The following is a 25632-nucleotide window of genomic DNA, read 5'->3' as shown; positions in this document are numbered from 1 at the left end:
ACATTAAACATCTTAAAAAATGCAGGCTCTTAGGTACTTCAAAAACTTTTAGTTAAATTTGGGGGTGGGATGGGGAAGTAAGGGTGAGATGTGAGCATGTTTAATTAAGGTCACCACAGCTTATGTAAAAATAAATCTACATTCAGCATGCATCTTCCTCACCCAAAACTCCAAGCACTCTCCCACACCTATGAATGGAAAGGGATCCTCTGGCATGCTCAGAACCACAGTATGGTTGAATCTCACCACTCTTACGATGCCAAATTAATCATCAAGTGCAAAAGATATGCTTGTACATTTAGAGTTGCAGAACCATCTGCTTTGACTTCAATGGAAAGTCATCACTGAAATCCATATCTGAAGTAAGAAGTTCCCTTTCAAAGGAAGCTTAATAGCAGACATACACATCCACTAGTTCTCTTACCTTAAAAAAGAATCCACAACACACTTTCTGGTCATCCTCAAATTGTTCTCTATCACTCTCACCTTCATATTTCTCAACAGATACTTCATTTTTTTCTGGTGGCTTCAAATCTGATAAGGAAACTTCAATTAAGTTAGCTGTTTTGGGAGCTGGTGTTGGCAAAATTGCTTGGCTTAGCTGATCTTCATTTGGGGTGACGCAGACAGTTTCTGTAATAGGCTGAGCTAATACTTCAGAAACATTAGATTCAATAGGCTTAATCTCCTTTTCCTCCAACTTCTGTTCACACTGTTTCAGCAATTTTGGTCCTTCTTCTTTTGCTACCTCTTCTGTAGGTTTGACTTCCTTCAAAAGATTTCCCCTCAACTGAGGTTCACCTATGTGTTCACCATCATCTCCAAAGCAAACAAATGATCTAGTCTGAATGGGAACCTGACTTGGAGAAAACCTCCTCAAACGGGGAAGACTATCCACAGACCGTGGGGCAGTCAAGGTACGATTTAGAGGTGTTATTTTCAGTTCATTTGGCCTAGGAGTCCTTTGCATTTTAATGTGAAAAGAGGCATTCTTCCTGTTGGAAGACTGTGGAGATTGATGTGTAGAGCGAGGAGATTCCTGTGAGAAAGGTGCAATGGGAGACGGAGTTCCCATTTGCCTTGATGAAGACTTAAAGTCCCGAATCTGCTTCTGAGGAGAAGGCTGAGGAGGAGAAATAACCCAAGCCTGGTGCTCTCTCATCTGCATCAACATCTCCTGTTGAAGGGATAGACGTTGCATTTCTTGTTGTAGAAAGTGTAGGGAAGAGTTTAGTTTTTCAATAGATTTTGTATATTCTAAGATATCTCCTTCATTAAAATTTTCTTCTGAGGGGCTTGCTAAATTCCAATGCTTTTCAGCATCCATAGGAGTAGCAGGAGATTTTAACCATTTGCTATGAGAGTTTTCAGGGTTTTCTTTTATTAATTCTGAAGTATTACTAGTTTGTTCATCTGATTTTTGAGTTTCTTTTTCTTTCAACTGATTACTGTCAGTGAATACCTTCTCATCTTCAGCCCCTGCTGCTTCTTCTCGGAGAGGTGATACTCCATCACCTTTCTTTTTCACAACGTTAAGAAATGCTGTTCTTCCCATTTTCTGCCGCTGCTTCGTGAATGCAGCTTCAACTTTCTTCTTCTGTGCTTCAATGGCTCGCCTCTTTTCCTCCAGTTTCATCCTAAGATGTACCATTTCGGAAGCCAGTAACTGTGTAGTGTCTCTTCCTTGAGGAACAGATGCTTCCTCAGGAATATGAGTCCAAGCAACCACATGAGGGATGTTCAGCTCAGAACCTTCTGGTGTGGTTTTCTGAGAACTGCTCCCACTGCTTCTACTATCCGTGTGATTCAACTTCCTGAATTTCTGCTCTGCAAAGCTAGTCATTTTAACCCCTGAACTTGAAGAAGCACTGCTGCCTGCCTGTGATTTAGTACTTACTGAGCTGGGACAGGGACTTAATTGATCTCTGTGATTGCTAGCTCGCATGTCATAATCCTGGAGAAATTTAGATGGTTCTTCCATGTCAGAGTCCATGCTTACAGTATAATCTCTCAAAGAAGAATCCTCATCCATTGTCTCTGGAATGTCTTCTGAAGGGACATGTATTCCAGTATCTACTTCTGTATTGTCAGTCACAGGACTCAGAGCACCTTTTGTGTCTGTAATTATATCAGGGGTAGACTGATTTGGTTTAATGTTTGAATTCAAGATGCTCATTTCCTGATTGTGAAGAAAGAACCCATTTGTAATTTGGTCTGGCTGGATAACTCTGGGAGATTTTTCAGTGTCATGAATTATCTGCAAAGCCTCTTCAATGCTTGGTGTCTCAATCTGATTGCCAAAATCATCCAGAACTGCCCTGTTTTGCAAAGCTCCATTTGGAAACCTGTGGCAGCTGCTCTCACTGGCATTTTTTTGATTTGTGTTGAGAGACTGATTGGCCTTTGTGTCTTTATGAGCTATCGTATCCTTTTCCTCTTCAATATCTTGATTTTCCTCTTCTCCATTTACTGGTTTGAAGGACAGATTTTTTCTAATATGTTTCGGCATGCGGTTGATGTTTAGTGTAAGGCCTTCATTGCTCACAGATCTAGTCATTCCTCTGTTTGGAGTAGTTACTGGAATACTTTTTTCTTTGTCAAAAGAAATGTCAAATGAAACTCCATGTAATGATGACCTAATAGAAATTAGAATAAAGGAAGTAACAGCTCATGATTAATAGAAATGAAGTATTCACATTCAGTTTTAAAATTATTTTAAGATTGTAGTATTAAAGGCACTGTTAGGTGTACTGCATTTTGCCTAGCTTCAAATACAATATAATACAATACAATATAATATAATACAAATACATATATTTATTTAATAAATAGATATAAATGTAATAAATAAAAATGCACAATAAAATATAATGTAACAACATTTTCTTCACAGATAGCCAATGCTTTTTATTACTTTGGAACAAATTATAGGCATTTTAGGAACATAGCAATTCCCATAGTAGATCAGAAGGAAGGTGTGAAGAGAGACACAATTTTTACTTACTGAGTAACTCACCACTATAACTCTTACCATTTTAACTTTAGTTTACACCTTACAGATTAAGAGTTTATGACCAGTCTAACTGAAAAACAAAACATTCAGCCTGATTGTTCTTACTATCCACAAAGTAATACAAGTTTAAATACTACTGAGCTCATTAGCTAATGTTACTCTCACCACTTTTAGTTGATTGCGATGAGTAAATGTGAACATATTTAATACCAACAATTCAAATCTCTCACATATACCTCATTCCAATGTAAAAAATAGATGCTTTATTTCTGAAGTTTGTTTCCTATTACTGAGTTCTTAATCCATGATACAGTTTTCTCTTTCTACTCTTGCAAGTTGCTTACAAGAACTCTTATTACAGGATTCTGAAAATCCAAACTACAATGGAGCATTTATTACTATTTATGACCAATAAATAATAATTTTTTTAACCAACTCATACGGTAAGCCTACTTACCTTTTTTCTTTGGGCCATGTCCCTACATACCCATCTACATAAGACATTGATGTGGACCGCCTGATGACTCCTAAGTGAAATTAAAATATAACCCAAGGTAACTGTTATGAGAAATGATTTTTAAAATCACCTTCTGTTGCTTTAACAAATTAGTTTGCTTCACTACTTATAACACTGCAATGGCAAAAAAAAGTGGTTTTATATTGAGAATACAAGTAGAGCAACTGAGTCAATTTAATTCTGAATATGTATTATACCCCTCATCCCTCAAAGAATTTACTATTCAGTAAAATATACTACAAATACTACTAAAATATACTACAAATACTTGTTGCAAGCCATATTCCACATAATCAAAACAGAAGTCAAATTAAAAAAACAGACAAAAGGTACAAACACAAACTTCCCATTTGTACATTTTATAAATCACAGAACTCATTCCTTAGCCTTTCATGAAAGCTCTCCCAGTAATTTCTGCATAAATAGTGTTTGAACAAATACAAGCAAGATAGCAATTTACTCAGAAGATGACACCTTGTCTCATTGCCTCTTCCACTCATTTGTAAATTGTTACCTGGAACAGATGAATAAGACTGCTGGGGTGTATGCAGTTGGTGAGATGGTGTATAAGTTGGACTTTCCAATCTATAAAGCAAGAGACATTAACTTAAAAGTAATACATCAAAAGCCACATTACAAAAGGGCAACCAGACTTCACGTCCTGGGCCAACACAAAACCAGGTTTATTTTTTGTGACAGGGAAGAAAATGAGGTGTAATTCTCTTACTGAAATATTAATTTATTAACTAAAAAGAGAACAGTGTTATTGCCTTTAACTGGACCTAATTCAATAGACCAAAATGTCAAAAAGGTATTTCTCCTACACAAAAGGCCACAAAGCGGCATTAGTTTTGTTAACATACTTGTCTCCCGATTTAGTTCATGTAAATACCGTTATTAAAAGGTTCTCATTTTTAAGTTTCATTTTAGCAAAAAACCCAAACATAAACATGAACAAAATGAGGCAGTTCCTACTGGCCTCAGAACTGAGTGACTGCAGCTACTATCACATACTTTTCATGCGTGTCTCTTTTCAGTTGCTTAGTCTGAAACTCCTACTTCGTGTCTGGACTGCAATATGCACTAGAAGTGGATAAAGGAGATTTTGATAGACATGACTTTATAAATACAAAAAAAATATATTCACTACTGAAACAGTAATGACAAAGATTTCCTCTGTTTCTACTTACAACAGATACTTTTTTTGGTTCATAGAGAAGGTCTGTAATAGACTAGCTGCGTTAATCCAGAAAAGGATTAACATAATACAGTGTTTTGATCAAGGTGCTTCTTCAGGATCAGAACAAAGACACATGCACAGACACACGCATTTTTATGTAAAACGGTTATAAAGAAGCCAGACTTAAAAAACACACTGGATTAAATCTTTTCATGCTTTGAATTTTGTTCACTGAGATGAAGAGCACACTCCCAAACTCTCTTTTGTTTTTTTACTCAGTAATTTTCAAAATATTTGTTTAGTGCTATTATAGTTTATATACAGTATCCTTTAGAAATGCTTCTAAATTATATTTGCGGGTAGGATGTTCACATCAATTTAAGAAAAATATTGTTGTTTTACAATCTACAAAAGCATCTTTCATAAATATATACTATTCAAAATAGGTTCTCATAAATTCCTGATTTTTTGTGTTAATAACACTACACACTAGCTACATACCTGTTTTAAGTGGCATTTGAGATTTCTATGAAAGTTTAAAAATCATAGATATAATGTCTATAAGTTATCTTAAAAGAAAAGCATGCTTTCAAAATTTCATCCAGCAGCCTGTGAAAATTTCCTACCACAAAGAAAATCTATACACTTCATTTTCCCTCAAGAAAAGACCGATTTTGGCACCGTGACTGTGGTTCCATGGCAACCACAGACATCATAAGTGCTCGTCGCCACAGTCCCACTCCCTCCTCTGCGCTGGATCTGGCTCTCCATCCGATCCTCTGAGTCATTTCAATAAGCTAAGCCAACAAAAAAACATTCATTTTTTCCAACTGGGTTAGTTTTTTCTGTCTTTGTGCACTAAAATGACAATGTCAAACACTCAATGGGCAGGCATGTGCAGTTGGGACAAGGAGGAAGGCCAGGACCACAACATCCTGCAGTCAGGTCTGTTCTGCCAGAGAACCTGCAGCCTGGGCATTAGATTCCTACCATCTGAAATAGCTTCTTAGGTCCCTCCTTTGTCCTACAATGCAGTGAAGTATCATCAAGTTAGATGAAGTACACTGACTTATGAGGAAAGATATGGCTCTTTCTATTACTCGACACAAAACCATATCCATCACTTGTAGAGACACTAAAAGTGTTGTGATGAGCTAGTACAATATGCAACTCACCACCCATAAGGGCTTCACAATGATTTTTACTGTATATCTGAACATGTCTCAGGAAACATTAGCAGTATTATAAAACATGTTGGTGGCAACTTACAGACTTGACAGTTAAATTTGGAATGGTAATGGCACTAAGAAACATAAAGGCTTTTGTAAGTGTTTATGAAGTTAATTCAGATGCTTATTGTAAAACTTCCAGTCAGTCCTCTCCAGTTTAGAGGCCAAAACCATCTGCACAGACAGAACGTAAACATTTCGAGAAAACATAGATTTATTTGGATGAAAAAAATACTATGTTACTGACAGAATTTGTCAGAGCAGGGATAAATGCATGGTTAATAGCTTCAGCTGTGGGGATTTTTTTTTTTTTTTTTTTTTTTTTTTTTTTTTTTTTACACAGTCAAGGCTACAGATAGACTTCTCTGGTCTTGCTGTCTAGTATTCATCTACTAACTTTCTTTACATTTAAAGAAAGTCTTCTCCACAATGAACACTACAGCACAAGAATAAGTATGGCACAGAACTGTTTCTTTAGTTTAATTTGTTTTTAAGTGTAACTGACATGATTTACTATCTTCGTAGAACTACTAAAAGATAAGTCACTGAAGTTTTGTTCATGAAGGGCTCTAAAAGGAGGACATCAGGTTGGAAGCCACATACAAATAGTGATTTTTATTGCAAACCTTTCTTTGTTCTGTAGGACAGTCATAGTTATAAGCCCTTTGTTGGACTGCTTGCAGTGGCTTTGCAAGGTGTGAATGGCCTTGGGAAGCCCTCTTCCAAAAGATACGTTCAAAACTACTGTTTCTTGTTCTCCTGGTTTATACGCTCAGTTTACACTAAAATAACTTCATTGTCTACATGGGAAACACTTCCGATACACACAGGAAAAAGAGATTTGGAATCACAGCATTTAATGATAGTAAGAAATATTGTTCCCTGATTAAAGTCAGCATAGATTCCCAAATACTTAAAAAAAAAAAACAAACAACCCACAACAAACAACAAACCCTGAAACCAACCAAACACTCCCCTATCCCCCCCAAAACCCCATCCAAAAACAACAGAAAAGGATTAGCTAGGTTGGCAACCAACAATTTGCCGAACATCTGATTAAAATGCTAATTTTATCCTTCTCCTTTGTGTCAGTTCAGACACAATCAATAAACCTTTGCCCCCAAATTATAAATATAATGCAATGCTACCCCTCATCCACTATGTTCAGATCAGATCACTGGAAGGCTTTCTTCACCCTGTCAAAAGAAAGATTAAAAAGAAGGCCTAACATGCAATTTCTGCCTCTTACCATAGAATCGTTCAAGTTGGAAAAGACCTTTAAGATCGTTGAGTCCAACCATTAACATAGTACTGCCAAGTCCACCACCAAACCATGTCCCTAAGTGCCACATCTACAGGTCTTTTAAATACCTCCAGGGATGGTGACTCCACCACTTCCCTGGGCAGCCTGTTCCAATGCTTGACAATCCTTTCGGCGAAGAAATTTTTCCTAATATCCAATCTAAACCTCCCCTGGTGCAACTTGAGGCCATTTCCTCTTGTCCTATCACTTGTTACTTGTGAGAAGAGACCGGCCCCCACCTTGCTACAGCCTCCTTTCAGGTAGCTGTAGAGAGTGATAAGGTCTCCCCTGAGAATTGAATCAAATGTATCATCAGCTACGTCATTGGAGAACACAAGGGAAACGGGATGTTTTTATATTGCTTCCAAATCTGTAACAGTAATACTAATGTTTCACATTATTTACAAAAAATACAAATAATGCAAAACATATTTAATAAAGCAGTTAGCTTTCCATTCTTGATGCTCACAAGACTTGGGAAGTTCATCATAGTGTAAGTATTTATTTTTACATATTTGACCTTCATGGTACTTAAGTAACAGATGATACTAAAACCATCACTCAGTGGTTTTCTTGCTGTTATCTTAGTTTACTTTTCTTACCATTTTTTGGAAAGTTTGCTGTGATTTCCAGAAAAATAGCTCTTTCAGAGCAGACTTGGTCAGCAGCCCCACATGAAACTGAAGAGGACAAGGAGGCCATATAACATACTTCTGCTGAATGGTAAGGGTTGTTTTGGAAACTGCTAAGACAACAGTACACTGTCCAAGTGGCAAACATGAACACGTTGCCTGCTATGCAACGGGGCAGTGAGGGAAATAGCTGAACTATGGGATCTTCCACAAAATTCTACAGATTATATTTAGTAACTCATTCCTTGTGCATTGCAAAAAGGCAACAAAACTAAATAAAAAACTGTGTTTGATTTTGAATAGAAAGGAGAAAATTGTGAAACAGTACTTATGATTCCCTGACATTACCTGGCTATGAAGTCAGAACCAGATGGGCCATCCACATAATTTCTTCTGTTAGCATTCAAGCTGTGAGCAGAAGGTGCATCTTTTGCAGGTTCAACTGCCAGGAAGAACAAAGCTCAAGTTATGATAGTTTAGTATTCAGTTAAAATCCATAGTAGAAAAGCATCTGAAATAATGTGAAGTAATGATTTCCAAAGATTTAAAGAATTTTCATTGGTTCCATTATTTAGATTAAAACCCAGTCACTTTCAGCTTTACCTCCTCCAAAGCTCCCATATTGACACTAATTAAGGGAACGGAGAATGACAAATACTATTAGAAAAGGCAAGAAAAGAAATAATAAAGAAAAAAACCGAAAAAGAGCCACAAAATTAAAAGCAAGCAATCTTTTTAGCAAAAATAAATATTATTCTTCTGGAAGAAATTTTTCTGATAAAGACTTTTTTCCCCCGAATCCCAAAACTGACTTTTTAGCTAGAAAATAGTATTTTGGTCATATCCTAAATTGGTTAGCGATATTCAAAAGATTTAAATCAGATTTGTATGTGCTATAAAGCCTACAAGTGGGAAAAAAAAAAAGTATAAAAGCCACACAAGGAAAATCTCTTCCTAGCTCTTGGAGAGACAATCACAGCACTACTGTACGAATCTTTAAGTTACCATGACTTTGTACTCATTAACAGATCTCAAGATCTACCCAAGAGGTGGATTTTTAAATTTGAGAATTTACTGATGGAGGACTGTGCCTTTGCACCCAGTTACAAAATGCAATTTTACAATTAACTATCTGTCCACTTTCCCCAGATTTGTTCCTTTCTCTTGGTATCTTCTCCTCAGCAATACAAACTCTTCAGGCTAAAATCTCTTCTTGGCTCCTTATTATGTTTGTTATCCCTGCATGGGCATAAATGGATTCTAGGCTTGCTTAGGTGAGGAAAATTTGCAAGTGATTGTACCACAACAATTTAAATGAGTTTTTGGTAATAGACAACAAAATCTAATTATGATTTATGAGATGAGATGAAGATTAACATGAGGAAGGAGTACTTTGCTCCTTCTTTAAGGGGGTTGTACACCACGAAATCTTGTTAACTAAAATATTCACTGTGTTTGTGAACACAATGGCAATCTGTACACATACATACTAAACCAAATCCTTAATATAATTAAATTACCTTGGGGATGCACAACAACACGAGGTTGTACAAATGATGGCTTCACCACTTCAAACCACCAGAACAATTCTGCCATGAACACCATGTAGTTACTCTACAAAAACAAAAAAACAAAAAAAACAAAAAACAAAAAAAACAAACCAACCAAAACCAAAAGAAGAAATTTATATTAAAACACAAGCCTGCAAATAAAATAGATTAAGCGGCATTTGGGATATGCCTCTCCATTTCATCAAGTTTACAATCTCTTCTCTACTAATTTCTTAGAAAAAGAGATCAGTAAGACTGATCTGTAGCACCAACTATCTAATATACATAACTTCACCAGATTGTAACCGTTCAGGTTGAAATGTTTCAATAATAAGCATATGCTCAGGCCTGATGCCTTGCAGGCAGGGCAGAGAGGTACAGGACGGGTAGAAAAAGATGCCTGTCAAACAGATTAGCCATTTCCATAGAAGTAGTGAAGTTTTGCAAGGCTAGGCAATACAATTTGCAGAGCTTAACATGAAAAACTCTGGTAGCCCTTAGTTTTAGTGTAGGAATTTTGAATCTGATTTAGGCTTTTGTGTCAAGTATGTGCTTTTTGCCACAATTGTGAAGATGTACCCAAATTTACAAGTCCTTAATGCAAAACAAAAACCAGCAGCAGCATTTGTTGAATGCAGGTTAGAACACAGTTTTAGCTCCAAAGATTTATGCACACTTAATACATTGATGATATACCTTCCTACTGTATTTTTCCATTACACAGCTATGAAACACAGAAGTGTGGGAGCCATCAGATTTAACACAAGGGGAAAGACGGGTGAAAAGGAAGAAACAACTGATGACATGAACTGCAACAACAAAAAAAAAAATCAAGAGGTGAAAAACAGGCAGAAGCAGCAGCAGCCGTTTCTGCTGCAAGAGTATATAATAAAGAGTGCAAAAAGGCCAGGTTTGTTGAGTGTAGAGGCTGAAGAGTTCAGAGGCCAAATGATCAGGGTCCTAAGCTGCTATGGTCACATGGGTCAGTGGTACTTCGTATCTAGAAATATCACCTGGATGAGATCAACAAGCATCCAGGCCTGGGCTGGCTCAACCATGTGCACAGAATTGTGTCTGACGAAGTCTGAAAATGTAAACAATACAAACCTCTACTTATGCATTAAATTGGGAAACTGTAATTAAACAACTTTTTAAAACAGTTTGTTTAAAAAGTCTTTCTACAAGAAAACCCAATAATGTCTAGCTAACAATACTTACAAAAGTGTCCTTAGTCACTTTTTTCATGTCATTAACCCTGAATAATTTCAAATATCTGGTTTATTTTCTCCACTTTATGCTATTTTCATTTAACATTTTACACAGTTTAAACAGGAAAACATAAATTAACAAACTTATTGGTTTAATTTTTATAAACAACATCAAGAGCACTTGCAACTTATAAACTAGTGTTGAAACCCAGAAATATATTTCCATGTGACCTTTTTTAAAAAATAACGCTTTCTTGGTATTTGGTCCTATAAAACTTTCTGTACTTGAGAAAAATCAGCATTTTTATACTAAACTATCAGACACTATCTCTTTTTATTTTTCTTTGAGAATGAAATTAACTGAAAAATAGTCTCTCAGGGAAAGTGGGAATTTATTTGCTTTAGAGAAGAGTTTCAAAACAAAGCAATGCCTCTTCTGAGTTTTGTGGTAACACAGACACATCAGAGGTGATTTAGGAAAAAAGCAAAAAATTACCTAATTTTGTTTGGTTTGGTTTTTTTTTTTTCCTTTCTTTTGAACAAAGATAGGAAAAAAGTCTGCTTAAAGGATATTAGTTGAGTATGTAACATTACATGGTATGGGACAGAATTCTTAAACGTATTCACAGTAAAACCCACAGCTTGCCCTGGTCTTCTCTACTTGCTTTGGCTTCTGCCATTGCCAAACTGTTGTAGGAAACAGGATACGGTGCCAAGTGGACCTTTGGTTTGATCAAGGACAGCTGTTACTTTGTTTTTTAGAATGGAGTCAGCTTCTACATTTTTTTATATGACTTACGATGATCTTCAGCATAGACTTTGCTATTGTAGATATTAATAGAGCAATCTTTGTACACGTGAAACATTCTCATTAGCAGAGCATGGAGCATTTTTCTAATTTCCAGCCCTTTGTTAGCAATAAGGCCTTCCTTTGTCTCCAAAAAAACCTTGCTGCAGATTAAGAATTGCATTTGGGCTCCTTAAATAAATGCACAGTCTTTAAAAATTAGTTTAAACTTACAGATAGTTTACTCATTCAGTTTCACAGAGCTATGTAGGAAAGAGACTTACATATCAACATATATGCTATTCCTTTTCTGAAGGATTTTAGAAGAATGAGGGCTATTAAATATCAGCAAACGAACTGCAGAGATACAAGAATACAGCAAATGACATAGCTGACAGCTCTTAAACAAAAACTGGACAAATTCTGAGAAAGTAAAACCAGTGGTAAATGGTTTCTATTTTAACTTTTTCTTTGTCCAATTTAAGTATTTTCTGGTTGATTCAGGCACATATGGCTGCAAAGTCTGTAAGTCTTCTGTTGTCAATTCACCAGCTAGAGGAGGAAAATCTAAGCAGAAAGATGAAGCTTTTTGTAATCCAGTAGGAAAGAGAAGAAAGCTACTTTGTATTCTGTGATGGACACATTAACTTTCCACTGCATAACTACATAAATAAGCAAGATTGCTCACATTCAATGTTTAACTGTATGTTTGAGCACACCTGGTGTATGCCCACAGAGGATGTACTCAAATTAAAAATAGTATCCAGACTATGTAAGACTTCCATTTAAGACTTCTTTTGACAGCTTCACTATGTTTTCAGTCCCTCAAATGTCAAATTCCATTGTTGCATTACTTTTGTTGCCTTCGAAATGCATACCTCAAATCCTGGAGTGCAGGCAAACACTTGACAAAAATTCTAAACAAAACATTTTATTTCAGAACTAAACCACAGGCATTAGGGGTAAAAATATCTTTTTAAAATAAACAAAAATTTACAACAAAAATGTTTAATAAGAAATGAGATAACTTCAATTCTGTATCAGTAAACTTTAAAATACAATTTTAAATACCTGACACTTTTGATTCAGATTTATTTTTCCCCAAATATTTCTAATGTAAATAAGCCTTTACTCCAGCAAAGGGATACTCAGACTGAAAGCTGCTCATGCACTTCAGTATATAGTGAAAGGATCAGCCAGATGTTGCCATAGTTGTTACCTACAAGCTATAAATAGACTAGGAAAAACCCCACCTCTGCTTCTTCAGCAGAACAGAACTGAATGAGGAAAAGTTCATAGCATAATCTTTTCCATTCAAAGAAAATGTTAAGCATAGCATTTTGGTATCACACACTGATTTGATTAAGAAGCAACATACATAAAGAAAAAAAAAAATCAGATGTACTTCTCAAACAAAGTATGATTTTTAATGCCGTAATTTCTAAATATTACAATTTCTACAATTTTCTGCTTAATATTTCCCCCTCCCCTTACCTCATCTCAAACTTTTACATTTTTAACTTTTTTTTTACTACCAAAATGAATTGTAAAATGTTCTAATCATAGCTTTGTCCCCATCTAAAATAATATTGTATTTAAATACTCCAATTTCTTATGTTTATGTTGAAATGCAGCGTTTAATAGTGACTATTTTATGAAGGATTCTGATATTCCTTCTGAGAACATCTTCTATGCAGTCCTGAACTACTTACTGTAAGACAGATTATTTTTCCAAAAAATCACCAAAGCAGTATTTACTGAATAAAAATGAAACTGTTGGCTGCAAAGCCTGCTTAGAACTGAGGCTACTTTAGAGTTTGACAGTGAAGCATCATGATGGAAACAGCATTTTATCAGAAATTATTTTTAGTCAAAAAAGGATGTTAATAATGATCAAAGGGGGATACTGATGATCAGTAACTTAATTTTTTGGAAAAACTAACTGTGGGTCTGTAGTAATCCTGCTAACCAGGGCTAGAAAGAATGTAGATATTATTTCCACAGACTTTGCCTTGATTATTCCCACAAAAGTTCTATTAGCTCATCACATGATTATCATATGCACTTATACACAAAAATATTCAGAAGCATAACCAAATTGTAATAGTACTGAAAAATAACTAAGCTCTGAGCAGCTCAGACTGGCCCAAAACCACTGAACAGCAGATGGCAGACTTACAGCTTCACAGATGCTTTTATTTGCTAATCATTCTGATTTATTTTTTTCAATTTGATATTTGCAGACTGTTCAGTAGTTGTATGTAGCCAGCTGTACTACTGGTTACATTTTATCTATTGCATCTTCTGGTACTGTATGATAAAAATCCTTCTGTTTAACAGATTTTGGAAGATAATCTTTTGGAAAAAAAAAAATCCCATATTCTGAGTATAAAATCTCAAGTCATTACTTGCTTCTGTATCAAAGGGAGACACAAGCTACCTTGTTTTATAAAATTTTATACAAAAAAGGTAACTGATTTTCTTTAATATCTCTATTCTCCCTCCACAATTTTAAAATCACAATTTTTAAATCAAATTAGCTAACAGAAATAGTACATCCGATCTTGCCACTTAAAATAAATTATATCTTTCCAATATTTATAGGGTTTAGATCTGCATATTTATAGAATAGTAACTACAAGGTCGTATATACAAATGATACAAATAATTTGTAATCAGGCTTGAATCCACTAAAATTGAATGCAAAAGCAGCCATAAATGCTTTTAGGAATTTCCTCAAAATGAACATAAAAATACACTGTAAAATTCATATCACAAGGCACATTAAAATCTCTGTTCAATAGGCCAGGAAAGTAAGTTACCTCAAATGCAAATCCATAGTTTATATGTTGTAAAAGTGCCAACATATATGCATCAAGACTGAATTAAAAAAATGGAGTGTTTCAAACTCTCTGGAGAAGGCCACATTACAATGCTGTGTATAATCCACGCACTACCAGTTTGCTGTATCTCCTGCCACAGGTTAATAAATGTCATGACAACTCAAACTGAAAACTCCAGTAATGTCCTGTTTCAGACCAGAAGAAAGAAGTGAGAAAACTGGCCAATTAACATCAGTGAAAGCAAACCACACTGCTTCCCTTTAATGAGTCAGGAACATTTAGTCTCCGTCAGTAGAGAAATCTTCTCTTTAAGAACTGTTCCCTGGCTGAATCTTCCTTTTCATTCCTGATCCCGAATCCTTTTAAACCAGCCAGATAGGAATCAAATCCCTGGACTGACTCTGATCATACATACCTAACTGCCACCTCAAACACAGCCAGCTGCTCTCCCAGGTCCTTATGGAATCCATACGCATGCTTACAGGGACTTCAGTTGTAAATTCACATTTGGGTTAGCAGCCTGATTGGCAGTGGTTTTTTTCATTGAGATTGGAAGGAAAGCTGTACAACACATGTGGACATCGTGTAGCCCTTAATTTGCAGGATTTATCTATGTCACAAATTTGAACACTATTTTTCACATCTTGGAGGACATGGTGCTGATTATAGCTTCTGCTTACATTGTTTGCAAAGTCACCATCAACATTATATCAGAAAGTGCAAGTATTCAAAACTGCTGAAGTGCAATAAATATTTTTAGTATAAAACAATCCTTCAGGTATTGTATTTTCCTGTTCAATTCAGCAGTGGAAAAAAAGGAAAAAAAAAAAAAAAGGAAGTTCTGGAACCAGCCTCTCCATCTGGCCTACTGGGCCTTTGATAGTGCAGTTGTTTGTTCTGTCTGCTCTGGTTAGTAATTAAGTGCAAAAGTAAGCTACCTATTCCATGTGCTTAGTTGTGATTCTGCACAGTTTAGAGTCTGGCCCACATTTAGGTCAGAGGAATGCCCTTCACAGACAAGAGACAGCAATCATCTCTCAGATTTGCTTCATTTCACATTCAGAAAGCTTTCATTCTGAATAAATGTGCCTTCTGCATAAGTTTGGATGAACAGACTCTACGGTTATCAGAAAAGAGCAGCCAAAGAGAGGAAGCATCCATGCTGAGGGGCAGCACATTAAAGTCTCCCAAGAACTGAGAGGCTGCAGAGACTTGTGGCGCTGTTGAATCCCCAAGAACCGCCCCACTCAGAATATCAGGACTCAGCCAGATCTGTACGGGGCCATCAGCACCTGCTAGCGTCAACAACAGGTTGTATAACCCTAACTGCGCCCACAAGGGGAGTAGCTGTTATATGCGGACAAAAAGTACATGATTATATGTATATACACACCTAAAGAGACAACTGAACCCCTTGAGAGACTTTCTGGACACCTTCCCAAAAGCCACTGGTGGGCCAGTACGACCCCCTACTGCTGGGAGACCACTGGGTTGGCCTCCAACCCAGTAAAAATGACTGAGTGAGTGTGTGTGTGAACTGTGTGAGCAAATGAATGCATTGCGTGAATAGTTCTCTCTTATTAATAACGGATTCATTCTATTAATAATAGCAGTTGAATTAATAAAAGGTGTTCTAGTATTGGTCGTGATCTGCATCTCACCCTGACTCAATCCTCTATCAATGAAAAGGGAATGTACAACAATACACGTAGATTAAACGAGCAGCACAAGCTTAGGATCACTATTTAAAAAAACCAAACCAAAACAAAAAATCCACATATTTTTGAAGGCTCAGATAAAGGAACACTTACAAGAGACAATAATTAACTGTGTCAGTTGATTCAATGCCAAGTTCCCATGTGAGCTCTCAAATCATGGCAATCATCAAATGATTCAAGCCATCTGTCAGTACCCTCTTTGACAGTTAACTTCACAAATGACTTGTTCTTAGGTCTGAACCCTATGATCCTACTAGAATAAACTGGCAGAGAGTGATCTAAAAATATCAAGAATATAACCAAATACAACTGAAGATGTGTTTTTCCTCTTTTAGAAATACTTTCAACATGTATCTCACATGACAAATGGAACATGTGAGATGCATTTTTTCTTTCATATTCAGGGACCATACATGTCCCTTACAACATCCTTTCAGGAATTATACATTCCATAAGACCTTTATTCAAGCCACAAATGCTACATACTATTACAGTGTAGTGCTAATCAACTGTTGGGCCAAAGCAATAAAGAAGTCTTTACTGTTCTGTAGAGTGGTTTGTGCTTCCTGTGATGGCAGTTCATGCAAGTCCTTCTATTTCTACAAACTTGTTCTTTGGATAGGCAGAACGCATGTGTGTCAAGACACAACAAAACAGCTCTTGCAGTTCTATATAATTTCCCAGATACAGGTGAAGAACAAGATTATTATTAAAAACCAAACCAAACCAAAACCTGTCTCAGAATAAAACTGGTTACAGGAGAAGGGAAGAAGGAGAATCAGGGCAAAAAAGCAATCCACACAAATAAAGAGAGATCCAAAATTTTCTATTCTTTCCTCTTGTTAAATATGCAGGGAGAACTAAAAAAAATTGTGTTTATTTTTATGTAATCTCTCTCTACTTGTGTTGGCCTGTCTCAAAGGAAAACAACTTGGAATCAGTATGGTCCCTTGGTGGTGCCTCAAGCATCCATGGAATGTATTCAAGTATTTTTTTTCTTTAACAGCAGTAGCCCTGCCTTAATAAACATCTTATGAAGAACTTCACAAATGTATTTTTCTTAGAGGAGGAGAAATGGGCATGTGAGCAGCAACAAAACTTACTTTCTGCTTAATTTGATTATGACACATTAAAGCTGTCTAGAAAACCAGACAAAGCCTATTTCTTCTCTGTGCTAAAACAGAACTAAGCCAACACAGTTTCATCTGCTGCAAAATCTGAGAGCCTATATCAAAGACTCTGGATGCTTGTTAAGTGAAGTTTTAAATTAATCTGACTTTGTTTCTGTGCATTTTGATGGGAAAGCCAAAAGCAGGCACAATCACCTTGGTCAAGTCCTGCATTAATTTTCTGTATCGTATACTATCTACAACCTACCTTGATTTAATGTAACAGGACAGTGCAGTATGCCTAGTAAAGAATATAAGGTATGCACTTTGTGCTTGATCACTTTAAAAGAAAGAGACTGCTCCCTTCCTTCTCAACAACTAGCATGAAGTCAGGATACTTAGCGTAATTTCTAGGACCACACAAGGCACAGTATTGTCATTCCAAAAACTCAGCCGTAATTTTTTTCTTGAGGCTTTTTCCAACATATCAGCAGTTTGGTTCTTTTTATTCTATCTGTCAGCACTATGAATGTAACAGACTTTTAACCAAAAGCATAGTGCCACCTACTGTGCAGTATGAGTCACCCTGAAAACAAATAGAAATTTTTGCTGATTAACAAAGACACCTGAAACAAAGACACATGCTTCTGTAAATCCTAAACCCTGATACTACATAAATTTTATAGACTGAGATAAAGGCGACTTCTACTAACCAGTTTAATTCAATGTGTAATATTTAAAATATCCATTTACAATACAAGTTTTTTCAAAGTGACAATAAAATTCTTTGGAGACTATGTACATTTATTAAAACTTACTCTAATCAGATGCACTGGAAAACTAAGAAAGAGCTCCTTTAACTGTGAATTTATTTTGAAAGCAAATTAATTCTTAACACTGGAAAAACAGCGTTTATAGCACTAGCCAAAGTTTCCGTGCCAAGTTTTAGAAGAAAAACTTGGCAGCCTTTCTTTGTAGCATTTACATGTAAATAAGTAACCACACCACAGCAACTTGTAAAAACATGATCACAAAAGGGCTCAGTTCTAGAAATACTCTAAATCTTTGAAAGAACTCTAAATCCTCTCTAAAAACAGTGTTCAGAAACAGCAAAATTACTGAGTCTGTAGCATTTTAAAAGTGCAAAGTCTGATGCACTGGCATATTGACAAAATATTTAACATAGTTACTTCTTTTTAAATTGAAGCTTCACAGTGCATACTGGCTTGAGAAATAATTCAAACCATTCCTATAAAAAATGGTATTAATTGTCACAAATGAAACTGAAGAATAATAAATTCCATTTATTCCATGTATCTGTAAGCAGAGAGAAAAAATCAAAATGCTGTGAAGGAGTCCCACTCAAGATCATTGAATATGGTTGTAGGACCATATGTTGGGAAACTACAGACAAGAGAGACTGCAATGCAGCAGGTTTTTTACAAGTATGTAGGTAGATTACTGTATCTGAAATTTAAAACCACCAAAAGCTGACTGAAAGCAGTCACTACACAACTTTGCATACACAAAATAAAACAGCAACAACTAAGTAGTCTAGACTTAAGTCCTACTGACCTTACTCACCCTGGCAGCTCATTACTTATTTGAAAAGTATTGGGTTCAACCCTAAAGGAGACAACAAAGCTGTATTCAAGCTCTGGCCTCTGTGACTCAGCTTGTGAGACTGCTATAAAGATCATAAAAAACAGTGAAATGACTGAGATATTTAGAAACCAATTACATCCCATCTGCAATGGATATGCTGACTCCATAAAAATAATATTTCATTCCCTAAAGGCAGGCCAACAAGAATCTTAAGCAAACAAAGAGCATTTTATATAGAAGAAAGTCTTAGAGAAACACAAGAATGAAAAATTAAAGTTACAGTTAGCCAAGAAATAATTTGATTACTCCTTGTCTTTCCACACCGGCTTAAAAATGATAGAATAAGCAAAACCTTTTTTTCCTCTTTCTAAAAGAGCACAATCTTAGAATGACCGAAAACGCTTAATTGCTTATTCAAAGAACTGTATTTGTTGGAATTGTGTTCCTGCTTGTGTTCCAGGCATAAAACCATTAGATTTTTCAATGAAATTAACTCAGAAGTTTGCACTTTTACAAAAGTGAAAAAGCTTTAAGGTTAATACCCATAAAATTATTGCATACACAGAAAAAAGAAAGGTGAGTAATAATTCCATAAATAACTCTTCAGTATTTTGTCATTTTGTTAAAGCCTTAAAAAATTTAAGCTAATGTAGATCACTATTACATTTTAACAGAACTATCACAGATTACATGCTTTAACTAATAATTAATAAGAAGATAAAGTGTGAAATAGTTTTGCATAAAATCAAAGTTTTTATAAATACTTTCACAAGTGCTTTTTTAAAAATATTTAAAATTACTAGAACAACGTAACTGCCAAAAGAAAGTGGTTTTACATGCTGCTGAAATTTGTGTTGCATGCTATACCACAAGAGATGCAAAGTGATTTTACATATAGCAGTAGACAAAAAAAAGGCTAAATATATCATTAGCAAAACAGTCCTGTGGACACTGCTTGCATTTTTATTTATTTTTACCTTTATTGAAGAAGCTGCGTAGAGCATATCCTCAAGACTGAAATGGCAACACTGGTTAAGGTATTCCTGACAAAATTCTTGAATCAATTGTAGATTATACAGACTGTCAGCCAAAGACATCGTCTCTTTCAAACAAATATCTAAAAAGGAAGATTAGAAGCAAAGATTAGATTTGGTTACAGGTTTGCAAAAAAAGTGCTCTTTGCTTTGCTGGATTCTGGAGCATTTTCTGGACAAATTCAGATTTGATTCCCTGTCCCCCTCCCCAGAAGGCTTTTATTTTTCTATTTCAGAAACTTAAGCAATGACGACTCTATATTTTATCTGTGCAGTTTTATATCTTTAGACATTTTCCTAAACATGAATTTTGTTTTTCCACTTTTGACAAGTTTATTTTTTTCTGCTTTGCCTTTTGTGAAAATGGAAATTATGCTCTAACTCCTGCTATTTCCATATAAAGAAAAACACTTTTAATCACTAATATACATTTTTTTCAACCTGATTTTCTATCAGCAATGGCAGTAAGAAACATATGCTTTTTCACAAAGTTCTCCACACATACTAGTTCTTTGTCTTTGCATAGGGACCTGAGAGTACACTTTAATGCTATTAACCCCAAACCTTGCAAAAAACCCAGCATCAGTTTAGTCTTATGTATTGTTTTTGTGGATTTACATGTTTGATATGAGATTTGATATGAGGGGAAAAAAGGGGGGGGGGGAACCGGGGACGACGACACACGACCGGGGGGGGAGTCCTTGTAAAAAGGAGGACTGAATAAAAGAAAATTAAATATACTTCCAGAGCATGCATCAGATTTCATTCCTAAAGCAACACTGTATGACAGAGCTCCACATAAGTTTTAAATTTTTTAGGATAAGAGGTTTCTTCAGACAAGGAATCTACTTTGATGCTAGTAGGATAAGGACTCCCATCTTGAGGAAATCAGACATATACAAACATCCCAACCCCACAGATGATGATCAATGGAAAAAAATGTTTGACTAAACTGACTGAAATGGTATTAAATTTAGTAATGCAAAATGCAAAGTCATGCATTTGGATCTAATAAAATTATGATGTGATTCACTGGTTGAAAATGATATAGTGTAGGAAGGTATCGTGTATTAGCCAATGTAAAGATGTTTATGAGCTTTGAAAATAGCAAACATGATGTTAAAATGTATCAGAAAATTTAGTTCCAGTAGTGACAAAGAAGCACTATACAAAGCAGTAACAAGATGCCAATCTGGATTCCTGTGCACAATTACGACCACCCATATTCAAGAAAGATGAACCAAAACTGGAATAGTTGCAGAAGAAGACTATCAAGGATAATAATGAGAATGGAAATCCACTTCAGAAGGGGAGACTGAAAAGGCTTGGTTCAGTAGCCTGGGCAAAACAAGAGAAAGAAAATGTATCAAAAAGGTAGACATCAGATTAGGAGAAGCTATTCAAGCCAAAGGGCACTGCTGGAAGAACAACAAAGGCATGCAGAGAGGCTACAACAACATTTAGGTAGAAAACAAGAATATGATTTAAAATGTGAAAAATGGAGCTCTGCAACAGTGGGTAAGAAGAGTACGGATTTTAAAGAGCTAGACAGTTTTAAGATAGAACATGACAATTCATTTAAGGGATTATATAATTTCATACAATAGCCAATTTCTTGACTCATTGACATAGGGAGTCCTTTCTAGTCCTGTATTCCTTGAAGGAAACCTAGATTTGAAAGTTAAATAAAGTCTGAACGAGAAGAAACAATCTATTTCAGACTACAGAGAACTCCACATTAATATTTTTTTTCTTTTCTGCTAATGCATTTTTAAGCATTTTTGCATATGCATTTTTGTTACCTGCCTTCCTCAGTTCCAATACAGAACCAAATCTCAATGAAATTTAACATGCATCAAAAATTATACTATTAAATACAGGGATGATGGGCAAAGTCTTTTTAAAGTGCTTCTAGTCGCTTCAGAGTACCTTTGAATTTGCTTCCGAGACAATGACACACACATTTATATATCTTTAGGGAAGATGATGTCAGGACACCTAACAAGAACATTAAAACTAAAGTTACAAAGACAACATGTATCTTGTCTTGTTTAAAGTCAGATGCTGGAAGAATCTGCTGGTAAGTATATACGTGGTCACAGAGGTTATAAAAGATCTTTTGGACTGTTCGTATTTTCAGCCACGCTAAAACAGTAAGAAGAAACTAGGTGTTACCCCCATTTAACACTACTTAAGTTTTAACTCTTCCCTAATTGCATACAATAATATATGTTTGGCTGCAACATTTATGTAAATTGAAAGTTGTTATTTTTCAAAATTCACAAGCTGAAGAAGAATGGTGAATGCATGCATCAGTGTCTTTCATCTTCAACACCTACTGTGCTGGAAGCTTCCTATAAAGTCGTTGTGTACATGAATTCCAGATTTCAGTCCTTAGCAAGCTTTATACCCTTGTTTGTATTGCTGGATTTCTCAGAATGATTCTGGATAAGTGTTCCCACGACATCAAAGGTATCATGGACAGCACACAGGCAGAAAATAATGGGTGTTAGCTGCCAAGACATTTTACAACTACACAAGGCTCTTACTTGCCAAGAGGAAGATATGACTTCAACCAGGCCACTGAGCAAAAGAACAAGATGACGCTGCTTGTCAACACAGACAACTGGTATTACAGAACAGCGTGACACCAATACGTTCTGGACTACGTATTTTTGTTTACTGTGTAAGTGATATAGGTAACTATCAGGTGAACTAAAAGCCCAGAACACAGAGCAACTATTTGCCATGCAGTGCAGCTATACAGAGTTTGACTCACTCTAACCTCTTCCACATTTTATATCTATAACTGCTCAGATTCACAAGAAAGCAATTATGCAGCTTCAAGAATAATAGTTTTCCAGGTGGTTTCAAGTTTCATAGCACAAAGGCAAATGTGTTGCCACAGTCAGACCTGTAATAATGTATCTTAGTATGTTTATTTTAGCTGGTAACATAGAAGTAAGCACAACATGGAAGAACACCTTGGTTCCTTTTATTTAAATGTAAAAATAAATAGGCACAAAGTTAATAATTAGACCCACCACACTCAAATTATGCCTCTTGTATACCATATTTAAGCACCTTCCTTCACATAGTTATCAAACACAAACATTTTAACTTTTATGTACATACGTTTACAAGCTGAGAGACATGTTAGACATACCCTCCAGTTTAACAATATCTGGACAGTAGAAGTGGATCAGGGCTGCTAGAGCACAACCATCTGTACCATCTTTCAGCAGATTCTCCACCAATGGAATGCATGGCAGCTGTTTAAGCAATGTTTGCTCCTTCCTGTAACGAGCCTACAATATAAAATGAAGAAATTTAGAGAGACAAAGGTTCTGAAACAGATGAAGAAACAGATTCATACTGTAGGTTTTACACGCTATTAGTGAAATAGCAGTCTTCAATAAATAGCTGAATAATTTCAATGTTAAATTTCTTAAAACTATTCACGTCATGCCCCATTTTGAATGGCATAAATAACATCTAAGAGGAAAGGAAGCTACAATGCTAATATTGAGCCTTTCCTTCAAAACTACCAATTTTTCATGATCTCTGTATAGCATGCTGAATTAAATAACATCATATACCTTAATTAACATTCAACACTCATTGTTATACAATCAGAAACAATCTGTGTGTAAACACGAGACAAATCCTTAGGTGGTTTAACTTCAGTTTACTGGCAAGTCAGATGACTCTTGTGAAGTTAACATACCTAAGAATCTAGCCCAAATCTCATTCTTGTAACTGACTTAATGGCAAATTCAGGAACAAGGAAATCTGCATTTGATCAACTCCATTTTTATTACTAGCATGTGTCACTATAAGCAGTCATAAACACAGAGAAACATTAATGGTCAAGTGTTATGACCATGCAGTGGCTCAGTTATAAAAGGAAACATTTTGAAAAATAACTCAGTGTATAAAGAGATCATTAGTTCAGAATACCCAGATAGCATTTCTCTGCAGTGAATGTATTTTTCATGAGTTTCATTTTTGGGGGGGGGGGGGGGGGGGGGGGAAGGGGGCTTACTTAAAAAAAATGGTATTCATCATTCTTAGTTTCTTTTCACTTCTTCCTGGGAAAACAAATGGAGGTGGAAGAACATGATACAGATTTTAATTTGTTACTATTACTTACTAAGACTTATTTTTATAACAGTACTGAAGGATTACTTTTCCATTCACATTACAGAACTACTTATGAGGCCAAGAGTGTTTCTGAGTTAATTTTACACTATTTTCATTCATCTATACACACTAAACTGGAAGTCTCCACATAGGGACTCTGAGAAGTCTTCGTGGATGTTACTGCTCCCAGCAAAGCTGAAGCTGACAGTTCCTATCTCCTACTCTCCACCTTTTGGCTGTGCTGGAGCAATTGCTGATGGGTCTGCAAGGTAAGACCATTGATACAGCTACATCATCTCTCTCCTCCTTTGTTTCTGCAGTGAATGAGTAGGCAGGGCTGGAGGTTTTATGGGTGGGATGGGAATTGTTTAAGCTAGCTTTGCTGGCAAAAAAGTCTGTGGAACCACAGACTAAGCCTGAAAGCTATACTTATTGTCACTGGATTTCTGTCAAGGATCATATGGGATTATCTTTAGTGAATGTCAGTATCCTCTAACTGGCCCAAGAACTGAGTCTAATCTGGCACAGCAGAAACATCAATTCTAGAAAAATAAAGGGCTTGGATTTGGCCCAGAGAACTTATACTTTAAGCAATTAATATGTAAAAAACCCCTGAGGCTTAGTCTTTACTTCATACTTGAAATGTACTGGTATTTGTGTGCCAAGTATGCTACATAGAAATGAAAACACCATTTTTGCATGCTATAGGAAATACTAACACCAAACAAAATTATGTTAGTGTTCATGCATTATTAATACTTTTCCCCACATTAGTAATAGTCCCTACTATTTCTAATGCAGGCCAATTATGCTTGCAGTTAAAGTTTGCTCTTTTTTGCTCTATGGCACTCCAATGACCCACCATGATGAAAATCCTGTAAGTTTCAAATACCATGTTAATATGTCCATGTACTTCCTCCTCAAAGTGACTGAAATTAAGTCTATGAAATACTACAATTTGATTATGAAATAATGATAAAAGATACAGGATACAGATGGACTAACATCATGGTCCAACAAGCCCTGTGTAATTTATATAATCTTTTAAATAGCATCTTTTTAATGGGAGTGTTAAAAAACATTTGAAATTGATAATACAGTGGTACTGCACAGTAAATCCTGTGAAAAAGTCTACTGTCACTTTAACGATGACTTCACTGACCTTATGAACAGTTCCCCACAGATGCTGGAAGCTGTGTCATATCATTAAAGTGGACCTAAAAGTGGACTTAATTCATTGTAGAGAGTATGCCAGGCACATTACTGCAGGAAAAATATACGTATATAACCTGATATGCTAGGTTCAACAGGGTATAACAGGCATCGTGTTTCAATTTGGTTGAAAAGATAAAAGAAATTATACTGAAAAATAAGACACTGGTAATTGCACTGCGTTTTTAATAAACTTCCATTTGAAAAAACTCTTCACATCAGTTGCTATGTTTGCTACTAAATATGGATGCAATAATGCAAAAAGATGAACCTCTACATTTATTATAAAGCTCTAGCACTAATTTAAACTTATATGTTAATACAGGCATCTTGTTTCTGAGATCCTAAACCAGCCTGATTTAGCATCTCTGAGCTTATTCCACTTAAACAAGTCTAGGTATAATTGAGACATTTGCACATAAACAAGGTCAGCTAAAGATGAACCTACAGCACACCAGCTACTCTGTCATAAGTACTCACGTGTATTCTGAGTTCATCATTAATAATGAATGCTCTTATGCTTTTACTATACAGTTGATAACATGTTAT

General features: G+C 35.7%; 1 protein-coding gene across 4 annotated transcripts in view; it reads right to left on the bottom strand.

Moving 5' to 3' along the window:
* CAMSAP2 (calmodulin regulated spectrin associated protein family member 2) overlaps positions 1-25632 on the bottom strand; it is a 90951-nt gene that overhangs the window by 11495 nt on the left and 53824 nt on the right. For all 4 annotated transcript variants that reach the window (XM_052802205.1, XM_052802206.1, XM_052802207.1 and 1 more), the window contains 7 exons: positions 22895-23036; positions 19672-19811; positions 9395-9488; positions 8223-8316; positions 4045-4115; positions 3471-3540; positions 425-2636 (listed from right to left, as the gene is read on the bottom strand). In XM_052802205.1, coding sequence (XP_052658165.1) covers positions 425-2636; positions 3471-3540; positions 4045-4115; positions 8223-8316; positions 9395-9488; positions 19672-19811; positions 22895-23036 — 2823 coding nt within the window. The remainder of the gene's footprint in view (positions 1-424; positions 2637-3470; positions 3541-4044; positions 4116-8222; positions 8317-9394; positions 9489-19671; positions 19812-22894; positions 23037-25632) is intronic.

Source organism: Harpia harpyja, chromosome 11 (genome assembly GCF_026419915.1).
Source record: "Harpia harpyja isolate bHarHar1 chromosome 11, bHarHar1 primary haplotype, whole genome shotgun sequence".
In the NCBI taxonomy this organism is placed as follows: Eukaryota; Metazoa; Chordata; class Aves; order Accipitriformes; family Accipitridae; genus Harpia; species Harpia harpyja.
The sequence above is the reverse complement of the archived record's forward strand: the minus strand, read 5'-3'. Positions and strand labels throughout refer to the sequence as shown.